Here is a 22,149-nt window from a genome sequence, read left to right on the forward strand (position 1 = left end):
TCTTTTGTTATCTACTTCAAATGTTTCTTGTACATTTCAATTTTAAATTGTTTCAATATATGCTTTTTCTCAGCAATCACATATTGATAACTTCAAGAATTCATTCACGTATATATTTCATGTTCATCAATTGTTATCTTTCATGCATGATCATTTTCAAACTAATATATGCTCATTTATAAAGAAATAGTTGTTCATTTTCATATTGAATTACGTAAATATGTTCATTTATGTGTTAACATTTGTTCATTTTTATATCGATATATGGTCATTTCCATACTAATATATATATTTTCATATATGTTCATTTAAATATTGATAGATTTTCATTTCCATATCGATCATGTCAATTGTTATATTCACTCATTTTCGTATTCATACAAATATTGGTTCAATTTAACACTTATTCTAATATTGCTCAAATCTAATACAGTAATTTTTATGTTTTTTTCTATTAGTTAAACAAAGAATTGTGGATATAGTGGGTTAGATCACACAATAACAAGGAAGAAAAAGGAAGAAATAAAAAATAAGGAGATCATAAAGGCATGGATTCGTCAAGCAACATGAACTTGGGATTTCCGAATTCGGATAGAAAAGTTTATTGTATTTGATAATATGTGTGGAGTTGTATTGTATATTTTAATATGTATTTTCATATTAATATATATCCATTTTCATTCTGATCATTTCATTTTAATAGATAGATGTAAATTGCAATATTAATGACATAAGATGTTCATTTATTTAAATACTTGTTCACGCTCAAATTAAAAGATGTTTATTAAAGTTTTAATATATTTTATTATATATTGAAAAATGTACAATTAATTTTGAATATTTATTCATTGTCATACATAAAGTTGTTCATTTTGTAAGACACATATGTTCACTTTTAAATAATTATATGTTCATATTTATAAACATCTATTTTCATTTTGATAGATATTTATTACAAAGTACAACATTAATACACATGGTTATTCACATATTAATGTATATATGTTCATTTTCAATTTAATACAAGTGTTTTTTATTTTTATAAAGAAGACTAAAAGACACTCAATTAAACTACTCAGTTATACCAATGAAATAGTGTCCCTCCTAAAATATACATGCATTAGATGCATGTAATTATAAAGCTACTAGCTGTTCAAACAAAAATTTATTATATAAAAAATGTTCATTTTTATATTGATAAATGCACATTTTCATTATGATTCATTATCATTTTATTTTTAACAAGTAATGCATTTATTTTAAATAAAAATATACATATAATTAAATGTTCATTTTGATACTAAAACATCTATTATGTCATGAACTTGTTAATTTTTTTTTATAAAATTTATTCTAGTATGTAATAGTAATATTAGTAAACATTTACGCATATATAAATGAACATTAAAATAGTACATATTCATGCATATATATGTTCATTTTCATATGAATGAATAGTCTATAACATATCTTATTACTTGTATGTTATTAATTTTTAGATAAAGAGTTATTTGTTCAATAATAACTTTTGAAGGTTGTTTGTTTTTATTAATCACTAATAAATTTTCAAATGATAAATTAACCATAATAGGTGAATTTTAATGTTCCATAATTAGATGTTCAATTATAAATAATTAAATTTTTATTTACAATCATTAAAAAATATTGTTCATTTATAAAATAGTACATTTCAATCATGGTGTATAAAAGTTTTTCAATAATTTTTCCTATTCAATTTTCGTAAATCACTAATACATGACTGCTGCAAAAATCAATAATAATCAATTATTACCAAATTGTACCTAATAACAATCATTTAAAGTAAAAAAACAACAAATAATGCAAAATTAACATCCTACATTGCCAATAACGACAGCGATAACAAATATAATTGAATAGGAAAAATACAACTAAATTCAAATCAATAAAAGCGAAAAAATTACAATCAAATCAAAAAACACATATACATAAATCAATTGGATAGAAGAAATTGCAATCAAAACGTAAATTAAAACTAGATAAAAATACGGAGTAGAGTAATAAGAAAATGGAGCAAATAAATCTATAAAACTCACTCAATGGAATTGAGCTAGAAATCTCCATGGAAAAAGAGAGAGAAAATTGAAAAAAAAATGGAGAGAGAAGATGAAATTAGTGAAAACAAGGAGAGAGAAAATGAAATTGGTGAAAAAGAGGAGAGAGAAAATGAAGCAATTTGGGTATATAAAAATATTTACATACTTGCTTGATTGGAAAGTAATGAAAGAGGAAAAAAAAAAGGGAAAAAAAAAACTCATGCAAAAGGTGTCACTAGATGATGAAATGACGTAGTATAAAAGGGGTGTACGGGAAGCTGCATACACTAGAGTCTGGGGAAAAATCTGTACGAAAAAGCTCAAAAGGCCCACTTAAGCCCAATAAACCCAAAATTACTTTGCAAGTTTAGGCCTGCCCTGACCTTATTTATCATTTTGTAGTCGTGACAATCTAAGGACCCTTATAGTCGTGAGGATGATTTTTATCGGATTCATCTAATCGTATTTGAAAAATAGATAATTTTTGTGACCCCTCATAATTTTTCAACAACAAAACATAGCAATTCATCATATCTATTATCTCAGATTTAAAGCAAAAGAAATTTCAATCTACTTGAAAAGAGGAGAAAAAAACCTTGCCTTTTGAAGGAGGTCGAAAAATCTTGTCTTTCAAAGGATATCGAAAAAAACCTTGTTTTTCAAAGGAGATAGAAAACCCATTTTTTGAAAGGAGATCGAAAACTCTTTCTTTCGAGGAAGACAAAAGTTGGGGCTTTCTACTGGTAAAACTGGATAAAAATCCTTTTAAATTACAATTAACAATAGACGCTATGGTGTTTTTAGAGAGAGTAGAGGAGAGAGGTTACTAAGGTAAGGAGAACATGACTCAAGGTATGAATACCTATAGACATACATTGATTTCTAGAAGAAAAAAAAAAAAAAAAAAAAAAAAAAAAAAAAAAGAATAATTCTAGATATTTTTTACTACATACTCCATTAATATTATTTATAAAATCGTAAATTCAATTCATTCTTCACAGCAAACATATTCTTTTGTTTTTTAAATCATGCAGCTTTTTTGGCAATGCCACTATCGACGTTTATACATCAAGTTGTGTGGGGAAGCTCATGTCAAAACCTCTAAGCTATGCTTGTAGAAAGATAAGGGAAGCAACAACCAAGGTGAATAACAAGAGTGTGTTTGAATCAATCCAGTTCTTAAAAAGCCAAGAAAATTTAATAAATTATCAATATTTTGAAGATCGAGGAAAACAATATGGCCCTCCTTGTGGCAACCAACATAGTGATGTACAAGTTATAAGTTGGTTGCACCTCGGATGTTCCGGAGTTGATTTTGGATGGGGTGTGGAAACCTACATGGGACCTCCAATGGTCCATGGCGGCGATGGTGTTTTTATGATTACTCCCTATAAGAACGATGGATCTTTGGTGATCGAATTATTCTTGAAGCCTACATCACGAATACAAAATAAGTCGAATGTAACATTTCAAAAGTGTTATGCTAGACTAAAGGTTTGCATTGTCAAATTTAATGCTTAATGTAATGCGGATAAGGATATTTTTTTTCCAAGCATTGAACTTGATTTTCCTAATTTTCATGTTATAAGTTAATATATTTAACAGGACAATTAAATATTTAAACCTGATTTGTCCTAAATTTAACTTATTTTTTAAGTGAGCAAAACACACCAATGTCTAAGGATAACATGTTTTTTTTTTTTTTTTTTTTTTTTTTGGTGCATTCTAAGAACAACAATTATGGATTGTTATGCATTGCAGTAAAAACTTGTAACAAATTAAATGATCTTATAAAGATGGAAGGACGGCCTCCAACCACTAAGTTAGATCAACCCTAATTTTCATTAGACATTATCATGAACTTTATTCTACTTGTTTCAAATACTCTCCCCTTCCCATAATATAGTTTATGTTTTCTTATTTTGGAGATTCAAAATATTTTTCCTATTTTTATTTTTGGACAATATGTAAAAACTGTTATACTCTCACTTTTTTAACTTTATTCATTGTACTTCTTAATTTACTCTTAAATTTTACACATGACTTGTACTTTTTTCCGCTTTTTCTCTAACTTTTGGCTATAACTGTACTTTTCACTTTTATTAATATACTTTATCTATTTTTTCCTCATATTTCTTAAATATCGTTAAAAAACACAAACAAAAACTATATTATGGGACGGAGGGAGTACTTGTTTCAAATAACCCTACATTTGAAGAGATTATAAAGTATAGACGCAAGGATCAACAACTTAAAATATTCATCGATTTGGCACATAAGATCGTGTAAAATCCCAATTGGGCCAGCCATGCAATTGAAGGGAAAAATGCCATAAATAGATAGATATGTACGGCTGCAAACTCCAAGATACAAAACCTGACATACATAGCCATGATAATATTTTCTGATACCAAAGTAAAGGACCAGTTAATCAGCTGCGTGCGCCACGTCTTGATTAAAATTCTACACGTAATAACGAAATCGGATCGATATCCTTCACAATCCTTTAAAATATTAACAAATGTGTTTCTAACTTTTACAACCGTATTTCGGCTAAGACTTTAACCTTGTCGTCCCTTAAGATTGTCTTGGTAAAGTTAGAGTTTATCATCACTCGACTGTATTTTACATATTTGTTATCATCTCACTTTAAGTATCTGAGTATTATTCACAATCTATCTATCAATATCATCTTGGATTCCTTCTTGACCTTTAAATCAACACATCTTTCTTAAAAGGAAACATATCAACAAATTATATTGCGTCTCTGGATTACTTTACTCCAACTCATTAGGATATCTACTCCGATCTATTAAGATACTGATCTATTGTTGGATAATAAGTTTTCATATTTTTTTTTACTATAAAATAGGCTAGGGCACAATTTTGTGAGAAATAAGAAGACATTTCTAATCTAGTTTTTTCCTGTATCTAACTTAAAAAATAAATTAAAAAACCTATCTATTATAAATTTATAATATTACTTTATGTTAAAATATGTCTAGAATCTATGTATCTAAAAAGATTATATTACTCACCACAAGGTCATCAGGGTCTATAGATAGATGCGCTAAGGACCTGTTTTGATTTACTGAATTGAGTTGAACTGAATTGAACTTATTAGAGCTGAACTGAACTGAATATTTATGAGAGAAGGAAATTAAGAACTGAACTAAACTAAACAAAATTTATTGGAGCTGAACTGAACTGAACTGAACTGAAAATAGCTGAAGAGAACGGGCCCTAAATCTAGTTTGTGGATAAGATAACAGTTTTCAATGATGTATTATTGTTATTTAGTAAATAATTATGGCCGAAAAATTATGTAGTATTTTCTATTCTACCAATGTGATACTTCCTTCCCAACATCAAGCTATATAGACCAATCTATATATATAAATCAAGCTAGCTTCATACTACCTCTGTTAAATATTATGTGCAACTTTGAAATATTTTATATCTCACAGATAATACCCACTACAAAATTAAGTCAATATAGCAACAACTAAAATTTGTTGTAATTCACCAAAAAACCGTTGCTAACTCTAGTTAGCAACGAATTGGAAACAAAAATTTGTTGTTGCTAAAAGGCTTGTTGCCATGAGATTTTGGCTACCAGTTGCAAAACAATTTTGTTGCAATATTGCATGCATTTAAATATAGTTTCCATGATGGTTGCTGTTCTTGGTGCATTCGTTGCCAACTTTGACAACAGATTAACATTGGTTGTTACTAAAAGTAGCAACAAATTATTCATGTTGGTTCCTAAAAATAACAACAAATTATTAATGTTGGTTCCTAAAAGTAGCAACAAATCATTAATATTGGCTGATATCAACACTACGAGAGATAAACCTGATCTTTATTAGCTATTTGGTTCAACCCGATCTGTTTACCAATCCGAAACCTCACTCGGGTCAACTCGCAAGACTTTGCATGTAAGGTTCTTTGAATCTCCAGTCTTAAGAATCACAGTTGGTAGGAGTCGAACCTATGACCTCAAAGTCACATGGTGAAACTCTTACCAACTATACCAAGTAATATTTGTTTACTTCTATGCACATAATTGATAATAAGTGAACGAAAGATTAGAGACAGAATTGAAAATTTTGTCTCTAAATTATGGAAAAATAAAAAATCCATCTCTAAATTAGAGACGGAATTGAAATCCGTCTCTATTTAATGTTATTATAGCAACAAATCATAAGAAGAGTATATGTAATGGCAACAAATATAAAAGTGGCCTACATATAGATCGATAATAAATTGTAACACAACTTGTTTTCAATGGTAATAAACTAGAATTTGATGTCATTATAGAAACAAATAATAAGAAGAGTATCTCCCATGGCAACAAATAAAATTTTGTTGTCATTAACTGGCATTGGTAAATGGCAACAAGTAAAAAATACGTTATCATCTAGCAACAATAGTTTAGACGACTTGTTTCTAATGGCAACAATTAAAAAATTCATTGTCTTTGTTTGTTTCTAAATCAATACAAATAAAATATCAGTTGTCATAGTTTGTTGCTATATGGCAACAAGACAAAAATATGATGTCATCTAGTAACAACTAGTAAGACAAATTGTTTTAAACAGCAACAAATAAAAAACACGTAGTAATTAATTATTAAAAAGTAAAGCATAAAATGTCGCTTTTAATTAGGCAATGAAAAAAATTATTTTCGTTGCTATTTAGCAAGGTTTGAAAATTTTATTGCCAAACTTAGTTGCTAAAAAGCTTTTATTTTGGTATTATGTGTTAATATAGGACTAACTTAAGTGACACGCCTATTACAAAGACTACTCTGAATCTCTAACAATTATCTAATTGAAGCTGTTATTCGTATAAGCACATCACTACAAACAGAAGACAAATAAATGTCCACTTCCATTCCATGCTCCGATCCAACCCATGCACGGTGTAGTTTGAAGCAAAAACACAATAAAAACCCAAACTCCTAAGCCAAGTTGCCCACGTTAAATACATATACTGATATACATACATATCCATTAAAGCTCTAAAAGAGGAATAGAAATCTAACAAGTGCAAAACAACTTCCTTAGCTCAACACGTACTTATACACGTGGAGCTCTCTAGTTCTAACCTTCATGTAACCCAACACGTGTCCCTTTCACACTTCCTAAAAACACCCCATTATATAAGGACAACCATCTTACCTTATTTAGTCATAACAATACCAATTTCACAACCATAAAAACAAAGCTCATAACATTAAACATCTTATTATAACCCCGCAAAAAAAGATATCAAGGAGTGCAATAATTTTCAGGCAGTTAGTTTGATCCAATTCCAAGATGCAGACAGGGAAGAAAGCAGTGGAGTCCGTCAAGGAGACGACCGCGAACATCGCGGCGTCGGCGAAATCAGGAATGGACAAGACAAAGGCGACGGTGCAAGAGAAGGTCGACAAAATGAAAGCCAATGATGAGTATGACAAGGCCTTGGCCACCGAGAGGAAGCAGGAGCGTTTGACCGAGGCCGAGCTTCAGAAGCAGCAGGCTATGAGCCATAATGCTGCGGAGAAGAATGCCAAGACTGCTGCTGCAGGAAATACTGGAACCGGTTTATTTGGTAGTAGTGGTGGTACTCATACTACCACCACTACTACTGGGTCTCACACTCACTCCACCACTGGAACTACTGGTCTCCCCACCGGGACTCACCAGATGTCCGCTATGCCCGGACATGGAACTGGTGAGCCTGCCGGTGGGTTTGTTGAGCAAGGGACTAATGCTGTTGGGGCTCACCCTATTGGTAGGGGGGCTAGGACCGCGGCCACGAATCGGCAAACTGGTGGAGGGGCTAACACCGGAACCGGGATATAATGTTTGATTAGTTAGGTAGTTGTTTTTCATAGATTGGTGTGGTGTGCTGTGAGTGACATTTTCTTGTATTTTTAGAAAAGGTGTGTCACGTTTTCATGCTTTTTAGTTAATGTTTGGTGTATTTAGGTATGTATTTTGATGTTTATCTAGCATAATACTGAGTATTATGTTTTGTTTTGTTGTTTTTGGTATGAAATAAAATAGAGAAAAAAAAAAAAAAAAGGTTTCCTTTGGCTTGTAATTCATTAGTTCATCACCACCTATGTTAGTTTTGAAATTTAGAGTCATTTCACTCCACTTGATTGTTCTAATTGCTTTAATTTGCTACTTTGATTTGTAATGTAATGCACAATAAAAGGAATAAGGTTGGCTTGGCTTCATGAATCATGATGATTAATTAGCCCTTGTTGGAGTCAAGTTTGTAGAGTACCAGTCAAATAGTTCATATTGGGCTAAGTATGCCCAAATAATAGGGGAACTATATAGGAAATACCGAAACATAGGATATCTCACCTTTCAATCAATCGTGGCCTAGATAATTTGTAAAATTGTTTCTTTGCATCTTTGATTGTTTGGTTTAGAAAGATAGTATTGATTCGTTTGTTTTGTTTCTTTGCATCTTTGATTGTTTGGTTGTAAAATGTTCTTCCTACACTACACGCTAACACTCTTCCATCGTATATCGTATGTCAAATGGCCATCCCATCATTTGCGTAAAAACAATCAATATAATTGACATTTAGAGTTCAAGAAAGAGAACCCCTTAAATGAATATGGCAAGTTGATGCTAGGGATTGTATATTAATGTCCTTGTAAAAACGTTAACATATTTTTTCTTTTATCTTTTACAAAAAGTTCATTTAACAAAACTAGTAGTACAACCTGAAGTCAAACTAATAATGTTTGTGAGTACATGCTCAACAATGTTTATACTTAGTAATTTTGATCTTACGACAACCGTTAACATAGAACGTACATCAAGGTCCAATTTATTGGTACCAATAATATGAAGTATCAATTCTTTTACTTTTCAAGTCAGGTAACTTTTTTTTTTTTTTTTTTGAAAGATCAAGTCGGGTAAGTTTAGATCAAGTAAATAAATGTTCAGATTTGAGTAGAGTATTTTGACTCTGTAATTTAAGCACTTAACATTTAAACATAGAGTCATGTCTATCCGTGTGTTCAGTTAGCAGGTGTATTGAGAACCAGTAATTTTTCAAACAGCATATTAACATAAACTTTCAAACAGCACATCAGAAGCAAACATGCTCTCTCTACATTTTGTTAACAAAAACCTAAGCGGTTAGTGCAGCAAACACAACACATTGATTAGTCCTAAAAACACAAGCTTTTCCAAATCTTCGCAACTGCAAAAGCTGCTCACATATAAGCCATGAACATGGATTCCACATAATTAATTTAAATAAATTAACTTTCCTTGCATCCACAACGTGCTAATGAATGTGCAAGTAGATCAAGTACGAACATGAAAATGGAGATTTAGCAGCTAAATATATTCTAAACATACACTAGGCCAATGAAAGGAGTCGACGGTCTATGGTCATGACATAGCTATTCCAAAAACAGTGCAAATACAGCCTGTGTCTGATTACTCTGATGACAACACCATGCAGCAATTTATCTTCTTTCTATCTTCTCTTGACAGCAATTAGTTGAATGTAATGACCATCCATTACCCCTCATGTTTAGCAGAATTCTATCTATTAGAGGTGGCAAAAGCAAACAAGTATCGTCCAACCACAAAACCTAAGGAAAACAAACAAACTAGTAATGACAAGCAGTGAATAAGCCATCTCTAGAAATCATTGAACCTCATTTTACTAAAAAGAGTCTAGATTGGATTAGCCATATTCAAGATTAAGAGCTTCACAAACCCATCATCATGAAGACTGAAAACCCAACAAACAAAATTGGGATCCGCAAAGACTCATACTCCAGACTTCCGTAGCTCGGCAGCCCCATGAGCAAAGTGGCACTTATCTCCAAAAGTACATGAACCTTTTGTAAAGTTCTCACAAAGCTTGGTCCTGTAATTAGTTGAGAAAGGTCCATGAGGTGCAGGTCCTCCAGGAGCCTTGTTAAAGGGAGCATTTGCACTGACACTTGCTACAAGATCATGTACCATTTCACTCGCCAACTTGATCTGATCAAAGGTTCCTTCAAGTTCAATGTTCCTCTTGTTTGAATCAGAATCATGATCCCGAATCGAAAGCTTCACACCTGTTTGACGGCAAATCTGTTTCGAGTTCACACCGCTCTTACCAATGATGGCCCCAGCTAAGGAGGCATCAACACTAATCTTAGCAGTTGCTGATTCGCCAAAGGCACCAAGACCAGCGGGAACAGGTGGCTCATGTCGCCCAGAAAAGCGTCCATGCATCGGATGACCCCCCCTAGCACGAGGATCATCAAAGGATGGTGGAGCAACAGGTTTATTAAGTTCCCACTCACCATGGGCAAAATGGCATTTATCGCCATATTTGCACCCTTCAGCAGAGTTGAATTTGTTGCACAGGCGGGTTTTAGCGCCAGGAGCAGAGCCGTTGTGTGACTGTGGAGGGGGTTGTGGTGGTGGTGGAGCATTTCTTGACATGGACGGAAGGTTCATCAACTGAGCAACAGCATTGTAGCCACCAGAGACATGGTGTAGAAAGTGGCAATTTTCTCCAAATGGGCATCCAGATGTACTGCAACACAATAAGATTCAGTAGCTAAATTAAAGTTCCATAAGATATAAGTTGGAGGACCACATAAAACAAAGTAGTCCTCGTCTAAAAGCAGTCTCCTGTAAATAGAGTGGGGATCCTTTCCCTACAGCAACAGCACAAACAACTATTAAGCTAGCATGAAAGTGCAGGAACCAATACCAACTGATTCAGACCAAAGTTTTCACACCCTCTACAGAATCAAGTACAAGCACTTCTTCCAGGGGGACAAGGATACCAACAAGGTGCTAGAAAATAATATAGCACATCTTGATAGAACAAATGGAGAGACTATTACAAAAAAAGTAAAATTGAATCCACACAATTGAACTGAAAATTCATTTCAGAAGAATACAGCCAGACAAAACATCTACTTCAACATGGTTAACCAAAAACATAACTTGATTGAACCCACATTAATCAACCAAAATAAGCTAAAATCCAGTGAGACTACTAACATAAGAAAATTGCTTCTAAAGATCAACTGTGATCAGATAAACTAAAGCTGACAAGTAATATTGTCAAGCATACTGGTTACTTTCCCCAATCAAGTACATCACTATAGACATCAAGCAACTTTGGATCAGTAAAGCTACAAAACAAATTCAATATTCCAGATATGACCTAAAGATTTCAATTTCGAACCTAATTCCTTGAGATACAAAGTTTAATTTACCTTCAAGTAACTTCCACTTCATAACAACATGGTCTTCTTACAAGGAAGCCACATAGTTCATTCAATTCATTTTCTTTTCTCTATCATATTACATAATTCTTTTTTACAACTAAAAGCATACTTTCAATCACAAAATGAAATTATACATTTTCCTTACTGTCAAGGTGGTGGAAACAAGAGCAAAGCTAGTATAAGTATCACAAGGCAAAGTATATTCATATCACATAGCTAAGTGAGAATGACATCAATACATAATCCAAAACGTTATCCCTGAAAGGCTGAATGACTGAACCTGAACAAGAAATCAAGGACAGGCTACTTCTTGCACCACCTGAATAGATCACACTCATTTTTATTATGAAATTATATCCATTTTTATTATCTCTAAAGCCTGCAGTAATATGTTTGAATTGAAGACTACATAATGAGAGCTATAAACTTGGTGAAATTAAGAAACATAAATATGTACTCAAAATTTTCCAATCAAAATCTTCAACATCATGAGCAACAAACATACTCATTAGTCTCAGAACCAATGCACTATAAACTACTTTCCATTAAAATTAGCTAAATTCTCACAAAGAAAGACCCAGGCTCATGTTACAGAAATGATAGCCAAATAAGCAGAAACAGTAAACTCATAATGCAACTGGAACAGGCGTATAAAGGTCTCTGGAAATCAGCAAAATGAAAATGAAGCTAATCTAGTCAAATATTCTTCTAATAATAGAAGCAAAATTAGTTGGTTAAATACTATAGATTATAAAAAAATAAAAAATAAAAAATAAAAAACCCCAATCATAGAGGCAGAAAGTTAATGTGCATTGCATCTTAACTTTAAAAATAACAAGATAAAAGAAATGTAGAAGAATGAAGATGCTACATGAAAGACAACAAGAAATTTAAAAGCATTGACAATAGCAGAGAGAATGAGAGATTAATGGAATATGTAATAATTTACATAACTTGCATGCTAAGTAATTTATATATTTATGGACCGTAAAATCCGTTCGATTGGACAAGTTAATAACCAAAACATTTTAGAAACGATACGCTATAATGCTGATATTTATTAAATAGATAAAGATATGAACCTGAAGAACTTGGTGCAAGGCTTTGATTTGCTTCCTATACCATCCGTTTCTGTTACAAAACATTAATTATTTTTTGTGAGTTTTCCTTGCCTTCGTTGTGTTAAAGAAGTTGAAAATAATCAAATACTTAATTGAAGTGACTTTACATGTAATTAATAGAAAATAATAACACACTACTAAACCAAAGCTTCATCACATGACACAATTTACTGCATACATCATTACAGAAATGTCTACATTCATGTCAGTCTTTTAATAAATTTAACACAAGTTATATGCTCTGGCTAGATAATATGTACTATGGACCTATGACAGCTTGACTTTATACTTATAAGTATTAGCCTTTTGAATTACAATCCCCTGCAATGGCTCTAAAGTGTTACATTTAAAAATTGGATTTGCCTACTTCATTTATCTCGAAACAAACAGATAACGATCTTATAATCCAAGGTAAACGCAGCAGATGCACGCAAGATAAACTGCAAGCAATCTATCCTTTAAGGTTACACCCAATTCATCAAACAAATATTTCACACAAGCCACAAACAGGACATTAAAAGGAGTTGCCCACTATCACTTGCATCACACTTTTAACAAATACTACGAGTAATAACACTGAAATCAGCAAAATAATATTCCCTCGGTCACAATTTTATCACATAATTCACTAATATAAATAGAGTGACCAATTATTCTGGGACGTCCCAAAATAAAAATGTGGACTACTAAAGAGCGATGGAAAAAGTACTGAATAATTCAAAACTACAAAGGGGGACGGAGAAAATACTCCTACATCGAAAAAAATTCGAAATTGCATCCACATGGGCTACTACTAAACCTTTTCCCAAATTAGGTACAAATCACAATAGTGACATCAGTTGGGTAAAACCCCATTCATAATTCTTTCTATACAAAGAAAATCAATTGTACAAAATCCCAAATCAGAGATTTTTCTAATCTAGTACTTCTCACAGAAATGAAAAAACTAATATAAAATCAAAATTATTAAGGTAAAAAATCTATTCATTTCTTTCAATAATTCGACCTATTAAATTACAAGAAAAAGTTAACCTCCTACTTCTTGCTTCTAAGTTCAGATCCAAGTCCAGAAACACAGAAAAGCAAAAAAGAAGTTTCTAGAAATTAATTCAAACACTTGAGAAGTTTCTAGAAATGAACAAACCTTGCTTGTGCTTCTTAAATCCGCCATTAGAATGAACAGCACCAGAATCGTTGTTTCTTCCTCTCTTTCGGCCGTCCATTTGAAGTTGAATTTTTCGAAGTTTAAACCCAACAAAATTTAAACAAAAATTACAAATTTGAATACCAAATTCGACAAAACCCAAGATAAAATTGAAAAAAATAGAGAAAAATTGAGTGAAGAAAGAAACTGAAAACCCTAGCAGAACTAGGGTTTAGAGGTTTGGGGAGGAGAGAGAAAGAAAGGTTGAGGAAGAAACGCCTCGAAGAGAGAGAAACTAGGAGACAGAATATTGAGCGCTTGAGGTTGATTTTACAAAAAATAATGGATTTTTTTTTTTTTTTTCTAATTCTTTAAGAGTTTTTTGAAAAAAAATGAAAATATTTGAGGTGAGGAGGTGGAGAGGAAATGCACATGGAAGTTTTATGGTTTTTTTTTCAAAAATAAATTTATAAAATTTCTTCAAAAAAAAATTCTATAAATAAAATAAGAAAAAGGGAAATTAAAGTCGGTTTGTTTAAAAAAAAAAAAAAAATCAAAGTGAAAGGGAGGTCACGTGCTATCTTGATTTAGCATATCAAGAATCCAATGGCTGTATTGATGATTTGGGCGTGATGTTATTGGGCGGGTTGTATCTACCCAAGCCCGTATAAAGGGCACTACTACTTGTTATGTTTCGGTGATTTGGTTGGTTGAGCCAAAAAAAATTAATTTTTATATTTTTGCAAGAAAATTCTAGACAACATTATAATTACTTTATTGATTCTAATTGATCAATCAAAATGTAAGATTATTTTTTCCTGTAAAGATAGAATGAATGAGCTTAATACAAGTATGAATCAAAATATAGTAAGCAGATAAAATATTTGGTTGATGCTAAGAGTTATAAATCCGAATGATATAAGAGGAAGAAAATAAATATAGTACGAAGTAATAATGTATGGAGGATACAAAAGTTTAGGGTAATATATAACCCATAAATTAAAGTTAGATTGACTTAAGTATATTATAGTTTCTAGTTTTAACATTTAAGCATAACTTAAATCATTTGGTTTGGATTTAAATTAGACCAGACTAGTTAAGTTGAAATGAGCTTTATTAAGTTTAATTCAAAACCATTATAAGTTTATGATTAATACATTTAAGTTACTCAAACAAAAAATGAATCGAAAAGTTGAATTGAAAACACTGCTCTAAAACATTAGATTAGTGATCAATGTGAAGTATTATGAACATATTGCTTAATAGCTTATACTTCTTCCATTCCAAATTAATTAGGGAACATGTTTTATCTTCGCCACTTTGGGCCTGTTCTCTTCAGCTTAATTTCTGTTCAGTTTAGCTCCAATCAGTTTAGTTCCTAATTTTCTTCTCTTATAAACAATTCATTTCAGTTCAGCTGCAATCAATTCAATTCAATTAACTCAGTTCATTAAATCAGAACAATCCTTTTCACTAGCTTTGGTAAATTATACGAGTAAGAAAAATATTATCATGTAAGATCTTATATTTCCTCTCAATGTGTATTTTTATTTTTCAAAGTATTAACTTTTTATAATTTTTACTTATTGATAATTAGAATTGCTTAAGCTAAATTTATTCATAGTCAAACTTAATAAAAGAAACGTATCAAGTAATTTAGAAAATATCAACTTAATATTAGCTGAAGTTAGAGAACATGGAACAAATCTCATAAAGGCAAACAAATGAGACTAAATAGAGTCATGTAGGCTGTAAAGAAGACAGCCACTTCAGAAATAATTAGGTTACATTAGTTAAACTTGTCCAAAACCTGAAGCATTAGATGAAACTAAAAATGATTATAGACAATCTAAAATTTAATATATGAAGGTGCCTAAGATCAAGATGCTGTACAATTCATCCAAGCCTCATATTAATCTGCGCTTTCCCTTTCTGATATAATCAGCTCTTAATCTATTTTCGTCACTCTCCGGTGAGTCTTCAACAATCTGTTCTTGTAGAACACGACCACGATTTCTTGATAATTTTCTAATTGGGGTCGTTGTAGCAGCTTTTTCAGGAACTACATTTTCTGATACAGTTGGTAGCTCTGAATCAGCAGATGTATCTGCTGGAACCCTGTGTGGCATCAGCTCCTCGCCTTCTCCAACAGAATCCATCATCAACTGTTAAATCAAACAAGTGATATGTTATAGCACATCCTTGAATCAGCTAAGTTACTGGTATACAGCAACCATTAAAATTGTACTCCGTAACAAGCACACTGCAATACTACAAAATATGTTTGTTGTTCTTGACAAATTCACCAACTTTAACACCTTACTCAGAATTTCAGAGATACGTAGTGATATAGTGAATATTTGTTCATAAAGGTTCATGAATCTCATGAACTTGAACGCTTGGTTTTCCAGCCAACTATGCCTCAGATTATTCCAACCCAAGCTTCAAAATAATGAGAGAAGCACAAATCGCCTGTGTTGGCAATTACTTTAGCTGGAAAAAGGTTGAGCTACATGCTAAGCCTACTTCTAAAAGATCGAGCAGCAGGTCTGTTAAACTAGATGAAACTATCAAACAGCAAACTTGGGTGAGTGGTGCTATTAGGGCCTAATCGACATAGCTTAGGCAAACTGGCTAATATTCAATGGAACTCAGCTTCTGTAAGAAAATAAGCAGAATCACTACTTTCCAGTCCTTGAAATAGGAATTCATACAACGAAATTCACGCAGGGTTAAAGATGGGAAATACAATAAAGCAGCTGGATGGGGTTCAAACTGCATATTTACCTTCCAGTCCTTGAAGTCGTATCTAAAGATAAAGTGACTGTACGCAACTTTGCCTGATGTGATATCCTCAGCAGATGGAGCATTCTTAGGGCCTGCCAAAGGGAAAGAAACAATAAATTAGCATTGCTGTCAAAAAAAAAAAAAAAAAATACATTAGCCGACGAGGCGATGAGTGCATCATAGAGATAGTTTGTGCATAAATATAAATCAGTTGATCAGCAGCAGCTCTTACAAACAAAATGGCCATCCGCATCTGCAGTGATTTTAGCTCTTCCATCTTTCACTAAAAATGACAAAGCAAATAAGTTTTCCACTGTCTGTGCAAAAGACGTTCTGTTCAGGATTAAATTTTCAAGGCGAACCCTTCGATATTTCCCCAAAATGCCAAACATTATTGACATATTCTTGTCTGTATCAGTTTTCTCTTCCACAGTGCTATCAAGCTGCAATAAAACCAAACAGGCATCTAGTGAATAATATGCAAAACGCATTGCAATAATATCTATCAACTAAGAATATACCTATCAACCTGTCTCTCCGTAACAATCAAGAATTAAAAAGGTCAATTAACAAACTAGGCAGCTCTACAGTCCCTACCTCTTCGGGCCGCAAAGTATCAGTTGGCTTGACATGTTTTTTCCGAACTACAGTCTTCCTTCTCTTTAGTTCAGAAGACATAGGCCCTAGCCTGGAAAGTTAACAAAGGCAGATGTGAAATCTAGATAAATAAAATAGTAGAGAACTTTTGGATCAATGAAAAGGTTTGCAGAAAGTAACTAACATGGTACAACATCCAGTGCCTTTTCTGAAAATTTGAGAAACTGCAAGCCCAATGTCTTTCCAAAATATCGTGTTCCCGGAACCATCTACACTGCCCGTAGCACCACCACCTTGACAACCAAAATCCCTAAGCAGGCAAGACACAAAATCTGATGGAGTCACGCCTTCATTTTTTTGAGCCCTAACAGTTTTCACAAAACTGCTTGTAATGTCATATAAAGCCTCTGCATCAGCCACTTGCTCCCGAGGCTTCCGAACTGAAACCAATACATAGAGAATACAAAATGTAAACCTAGATTAATGCATAATTTGTCCTTTGTCTTGATTAATTAACTTGGTATGAATATTTGAGCATTGAGACCTCATTGGAGTTATACTACAATTAAGAATTTGAAGTTATCAGCAGATAATGCCACTGAGAGAGAGTGGAAGAGAGAGCATTATCTAGCAATCAAATCCCCTCCCAATCTATGTTAATTCTCTGCCTCTACCCAGGACTTTCATGCTTTCATTTGTCTATGTCCTGAGCTTTCGAAAGTTACTCCTATATTGCTATTATAAATGTAACTAAAATCCAGATAATTACAGCACTTCGTCAGCTTAGCTTTCTATTATGTGTTTACCCATCGATCAAACAAACGCCTCATAAGTTCTTTATAAAAGCAAGCACAGCACATACAAAGTGCATAATTTGCTGCTCTAAAATATGCCCAAAAATCGCAGTCAAAGAGTTCCACCATGAACTTAATGGACTCTCTAAAACACTATCCCACAACATCTTTACATGCATGATACATCCAAGCCAATTCTATCAAACATCAAATATAACTCTAGCAAAATAATGAGTATATAGGTTACACTAGTCACTCAAGGCCCTTGATCAAACCTACAATTTCACAATACTTGCGACTTACGAGTGCCCTAAGCCCTAACCAGGTAGAACCAAACATCAATCAAATTGGCTAAATTGCCAATGTTAATATTTTCCCCACGAAATCTTTTAATGTTGAACCTGATAACAACAGTACTTAATCAAAGTAATAACCCTCTTTGGCCTATTACCAGTATTTCATTTGTTAAGCAAGCAGACCCCATACACTCAATAGGTTACAATGATTTAAATGCATGTTCTAAAAATGTCACAGCGTTCAAAAATAAAGACATTAATCAGCAATGTACTTCACATAATTGAATACCATATAAAAGCCAAAAGCATGATTATATAAAACTACATTACAATTGACAAAAACATAAAAGGATGTTAAAAGTTGAAATCAATGAACACCTTTCTTATGCAAACTCTCAACTTCATCAATCATAGTCTTGAACCTATCGGAATCCGGCCGCGACAAATCATCCGCTCCACCTACCAATTCAATTAACCTCATTAGCTCAATAATCACAACACAAACACCAACAAAACACCAAAATTCAAAGTGAGAAAGAAAGAGAGAAAAACCAGATAGTAAATTCTTGACGGCGAGATATCTGGACCGAAGATTTCTCCTAACAACAACTTCATCTTCTTCCTCCTCTTCTCCTTCCACACTTCCACGCTGCGACGGCGACCGTGGCTTTTGCTCCGCGGCGGCGGAATCACTGGCGCTATTTTTCCGACTCCTCAATTCTCGATCAACAACAGTAGCAGGAGCAGCAGCATTCTTACTAGTACTTCCTTTCTCTTTCTTTACTTTCACCATTGTTGCTAAAACCCTAGAATTCAGAATTTGAAATTAAGGTACTTTACCAAAAATTTGATCGAGATTGAAGAAGATGGAACCCTAAAATCGAGAAAATCTGGAAATTGGGGGAATTAATTAAAGAAGATGAATTGAAGAAAAAGGAGAATGAAAAATAGAAAAATTAAAATAAAATTACAAGTGTAGAAATAATGAAAAGGTGGAATAATTTAATGAGAAGTGAGCGGGGTTTGGGGTTCGAAATTTCGAAGAGTTGGAGGTTTTTCCCGCACTCTCTCTGTCTTTTACCTCAATTGTGAAAAATTTGTTTACTCGTGGTTTTGATGAAAGGGATAGGACGATAGGTTTAAGGCATTCGGTAAGATTTCAAGGAATATACCAGTTTGTTCAGATTTATTCAATTAAACTAAACTATTTAGGAAAAATTGATGAGAATAATCCCAATTTTGCCCGATTCGTTCAAAATAATTCCAAGTACCGATTATTTTTAAATAATCTCAACTTTATACCCCGCTCCTTTTAAATGGTCCCAACAAGTTAATACACCTATTGTAGCCGGTTTGTAGCTAACGTGGCATCCAACGATTATAATAAGTTGAATTTAGATTAATTACCCTTTAATTAAACATTAGTTGGGAAAAAACAACCTCCCCTATTGTTTTATTTGCTCTGACCTTTTCATTTCTCCATTCCTTTCGTATCTTTGCTCTGCTTCACCTTTTCTTTTCCTTTTTTTTTGTTTTCCTAATCAATTATAATGGGTAGTACGAGGCATTCATGTTCCAGTGGCTCTTCTTCTTCAAGATTTGTTGGGGGGTTTTCACCAAATTTGAAGTGCAATTGTGGGCATGACGCTGTAGTTCGAACTGTGAAAAATGGTGTAAATATTGGAATGAAGTTCTACGGGTGTCCTAAATGGCCGGTAAGTGTGTTTTTTGTTCTTAATTATAGTTAAATTGAATTAATTAACTAATTATTTGAGCGAAAAAAATTGAATTGGGTTAAAACTAGGGTTTATGTTTGCAATTGATTTGGGGCTTTTAATATGCAGGAGATTAATTGCAAATTTTTTCAGTGGTTTAATGTGAATAATCCGAATGTTAACAAAGATGTAGATGACCTACGGTTCCAAGTGTTTGAAAAAGATACTTTAATTGGTGAAAAGGAAATTGAGATTAATTTCATAAAATTAAAGAGACATTGAAGAAAGTTAAACTGAAGTTGGAGTGCAAGGATGAAGAGCTGAAAGATACAAAAATGGAGCTTTCGTACACTCGAATTGAACTGATGAAAGCTGCAATAAATGAAAATAATTTCTCCCTAGCTTTGTTTCTGTCATGGGTTTTCTTTGCCCTTCTGTTAGTGTATTTGAAGGCATGAAGCAGTTTGTTTGTGAGTATGATAGGGTATGACAATTGGTAATGAAGTGTAGATGAATTCAAATGTATTTTTGTCAAATGTTGGCATAATTTTTACCCAATCTGAATGGAAATCCTGTTTTGTACATCTAAATTCTGTTGTATTTTGAACTTAAATGAATAAAAATCTGATTTGACATATATAAGCTGTTAAATTAAAATACTTAGCTGCAACTCCATGCAAAAATAAAATGCAACCAAAAGCTTGTTCTTTACAGGTTTGTCCAAAACAGTTAGCTTACAACCAAACATCCAAAAGATTACTTCTAACTGATTAAGTCTAACATAACCACATATGACAGTCTAAATTATGTGATTACAACAACATTTCTTATTCTAAGCTTAAACATTAAAGCAGGTTCGTCAATGAGTTTGTCTGCGTAAAGTTGAGGTTTGGCTTGACTGACTGAGTTGAAATCTTTCAGCAGCTCCTCAATGACCAACATGACTAGTTTGCTGCATATAAGAGTTAACAATAGTCTAAATTAGTTTCACTAAGTAACATGATATTAGTTTTACCAAATTTAACATTTACATTTGTTAGTGTTGACCCATCTGATGCAATGAATACTCCTACACGCACAGGGATTTGCTGCATATAATAATTAACAAGAAATGAGCAACTTACCAAAAAATTACTAGATTTTTCAACAAATGTTAGCCAAATACCTGATTATGTCCTCTTCCTCTACCCCTAGTTCTTCCTCTGCCCCTTGTACTTCCACTTCCTTCACCTCTGCCTGAACCAGCGTTGTTGTTATTTCCTCCCCCTCTTTTGGTTGCAGTAGCTTGTCCTTTTCCCCTACCATCCCTTGAACCCCTAACCCCCGTAATCATCCTTCCACCTTTTTCCTAGTTGGGTAGGTTGAGCAGTTAATGAGTGGTGGGCTGTGTTTGGTTGTGGGCTAGGATGAAGCACAGCAGTAGAAGTAGATGCATTAGTGGATTAACTAAGGTGTTGAGCATCCTTCTTAGGTCTACCCCTAGGTTTTTGGGAGTCGGTTCAGTTGGTTAGATAGTGTCCTTGTTAGGATATTTTCTCTTGTTGTGCCCTTTTGTGTGACAAAGAGAACATGTCATTTCAACCTCGTTCTTTGTCATGGTTCCTTTTTTCTTCGGGTTCTCAAATGGATCCTTAATCCTATTTTTTCTAGGTCTCCCGGGGCCTATTTTAATAGGAGGTGGAGCAATAGGACAATCAACCTTAGGCCAGTGTCGTTCACCTTCACAAGGTGGGATTGACCCTTTATAAAATAAAATTACAGAAACTGAATTACAACATGAGATAAGCTACAAGTGTAACTAGCTAATACATTAGAATACACAAAAAAAAAAACAAGGAAAGTTACCTGCATAAGCTGAGAGATAAGTGTCCCTGTAATAGCATTCATTGACATAATGTTCGGGTTCCTCTCCTAAGAAATAAATTGAACCCACGGCATGGAAACATGGGATGCCAAGCATGTCCCATTTTCGACATGTACAACTCCTTGTTACCAAGTTAACAACAAGTTGATCTAGGATGTAGGTTACATTGAACAGATGCTCGGATGAGGGCATTACTCCACATTCAGCAGCCTTTGTTTTCTCCATTTCCAATTTGGCTTGTATCTTTGGACAAAGCATAGTTGTGGCCTTCATCATCTGCTGCCTTTTGACAACTAGTCGTTACATTAGGGCTGATCTTATATCTTCCAACATGTACATAGGTGCTTGGTTCTAGCTTGTATAAAATAGTCGTTGAACATTTCTGCGATGTTAGAAGTTATAGCATCTGTCTTGATGGAGGGGTTTAAAAATGCCCTACAAAATACCTTTGGGTTATGGCTTTCAAAGTCACTAGCAATTTCAACATTAA

General features: G+C 33.2%; 3 protein-coding genes across 3 annotated transcripts; 1 reads left to right on the top strand and 2 right to left on the bottom strand.

Annotated features, from left to right (window-relative positions):
- Positions 1-7,333: 7,333 nt before the first annotated feature.
- Positions 7,334-8,168, top strand: LOC145582319 (18 kDa seed maturation protein-like). The gene has a single exon (XM_081639324.1). The coding sequence runs from the start codon at positions 7,397-7,399 to the stop codon at positions 7,925-7,927; it is 531 nt and encodes a 176-aa protein (XP_081495450.1). The 5' UTR covers positions 7,334-7,396; the 3' UTR covers positions 7,928-8,168.
- A 1,146-nt stretch (positions 8,169-9,314) lies between these two features.
- On the bottom strand, positions 9,315-14,009 carry LOC145583187 (zinc finger CCCH domain-containing protein 14-like). The gene is made up of 3 exons (XM_081640363.1): positions 13,607-14,009; positions 12,424-12,472; positions 9,315-10,635 (listed from the first exon to the last, which is right to left on the bottom strand). The coding sequence occupies exons 1-3, from the start codon at positions 13,683-13,685 to the stop codon at positions 9,876-9,878; spliced, it is 888 nt and encodes a 295-aa protein (XP_081496489.1). The 5' UTR covers positions 13,686-14,009; the 3' UTR covers positions 9,315-9,875.
- Positions 14,010-15,343: 1,334 nt separating this feature from the next.
- On the bottom strand, positions 15,344-19,132 carry LOC145582320 (non-structural maintenance of chromosomes element 4 homolog A-like). The gene is made up of 7 exons (XM_081639325.1): positions 18,633-19,132; positions 18,459-18,539; positions 17,175-17,430; positions 16,991-17,081; positions 16,626-16,836; positions 16,394-16,485; positions 15,344-15,771 (listed from the first exon to the last, which is right to left on the bottom strand). Exons 1-7 carry the CDS (start codon positions 18,871-18,873, stop codon positions 15,514-15,516), a joined length of 1,230 nt encoding a protein of 409 aa, XP_081495451.1. The 5' UTR covers positions 18,874-19,132; the 3' UTR covers positions 15,344-15,513.
- Positions 19,133-22,149: the final 3,017 nt, after the last annotated feature.

This window comes from Chenopodium album, chromosome 15, assembly GCF_948465745.1.
Source record: "Chenopodium album chromosome 15, dcCheAlbu1.1, whole genome shotgun sequence".
Lineage (NCBI taxonomy): Eukaryota > Viridiplantae > Streptophyta > Magnoliopsida > Caryophyllales > Amaranthaceae > Chenopodium > Chenopodium album.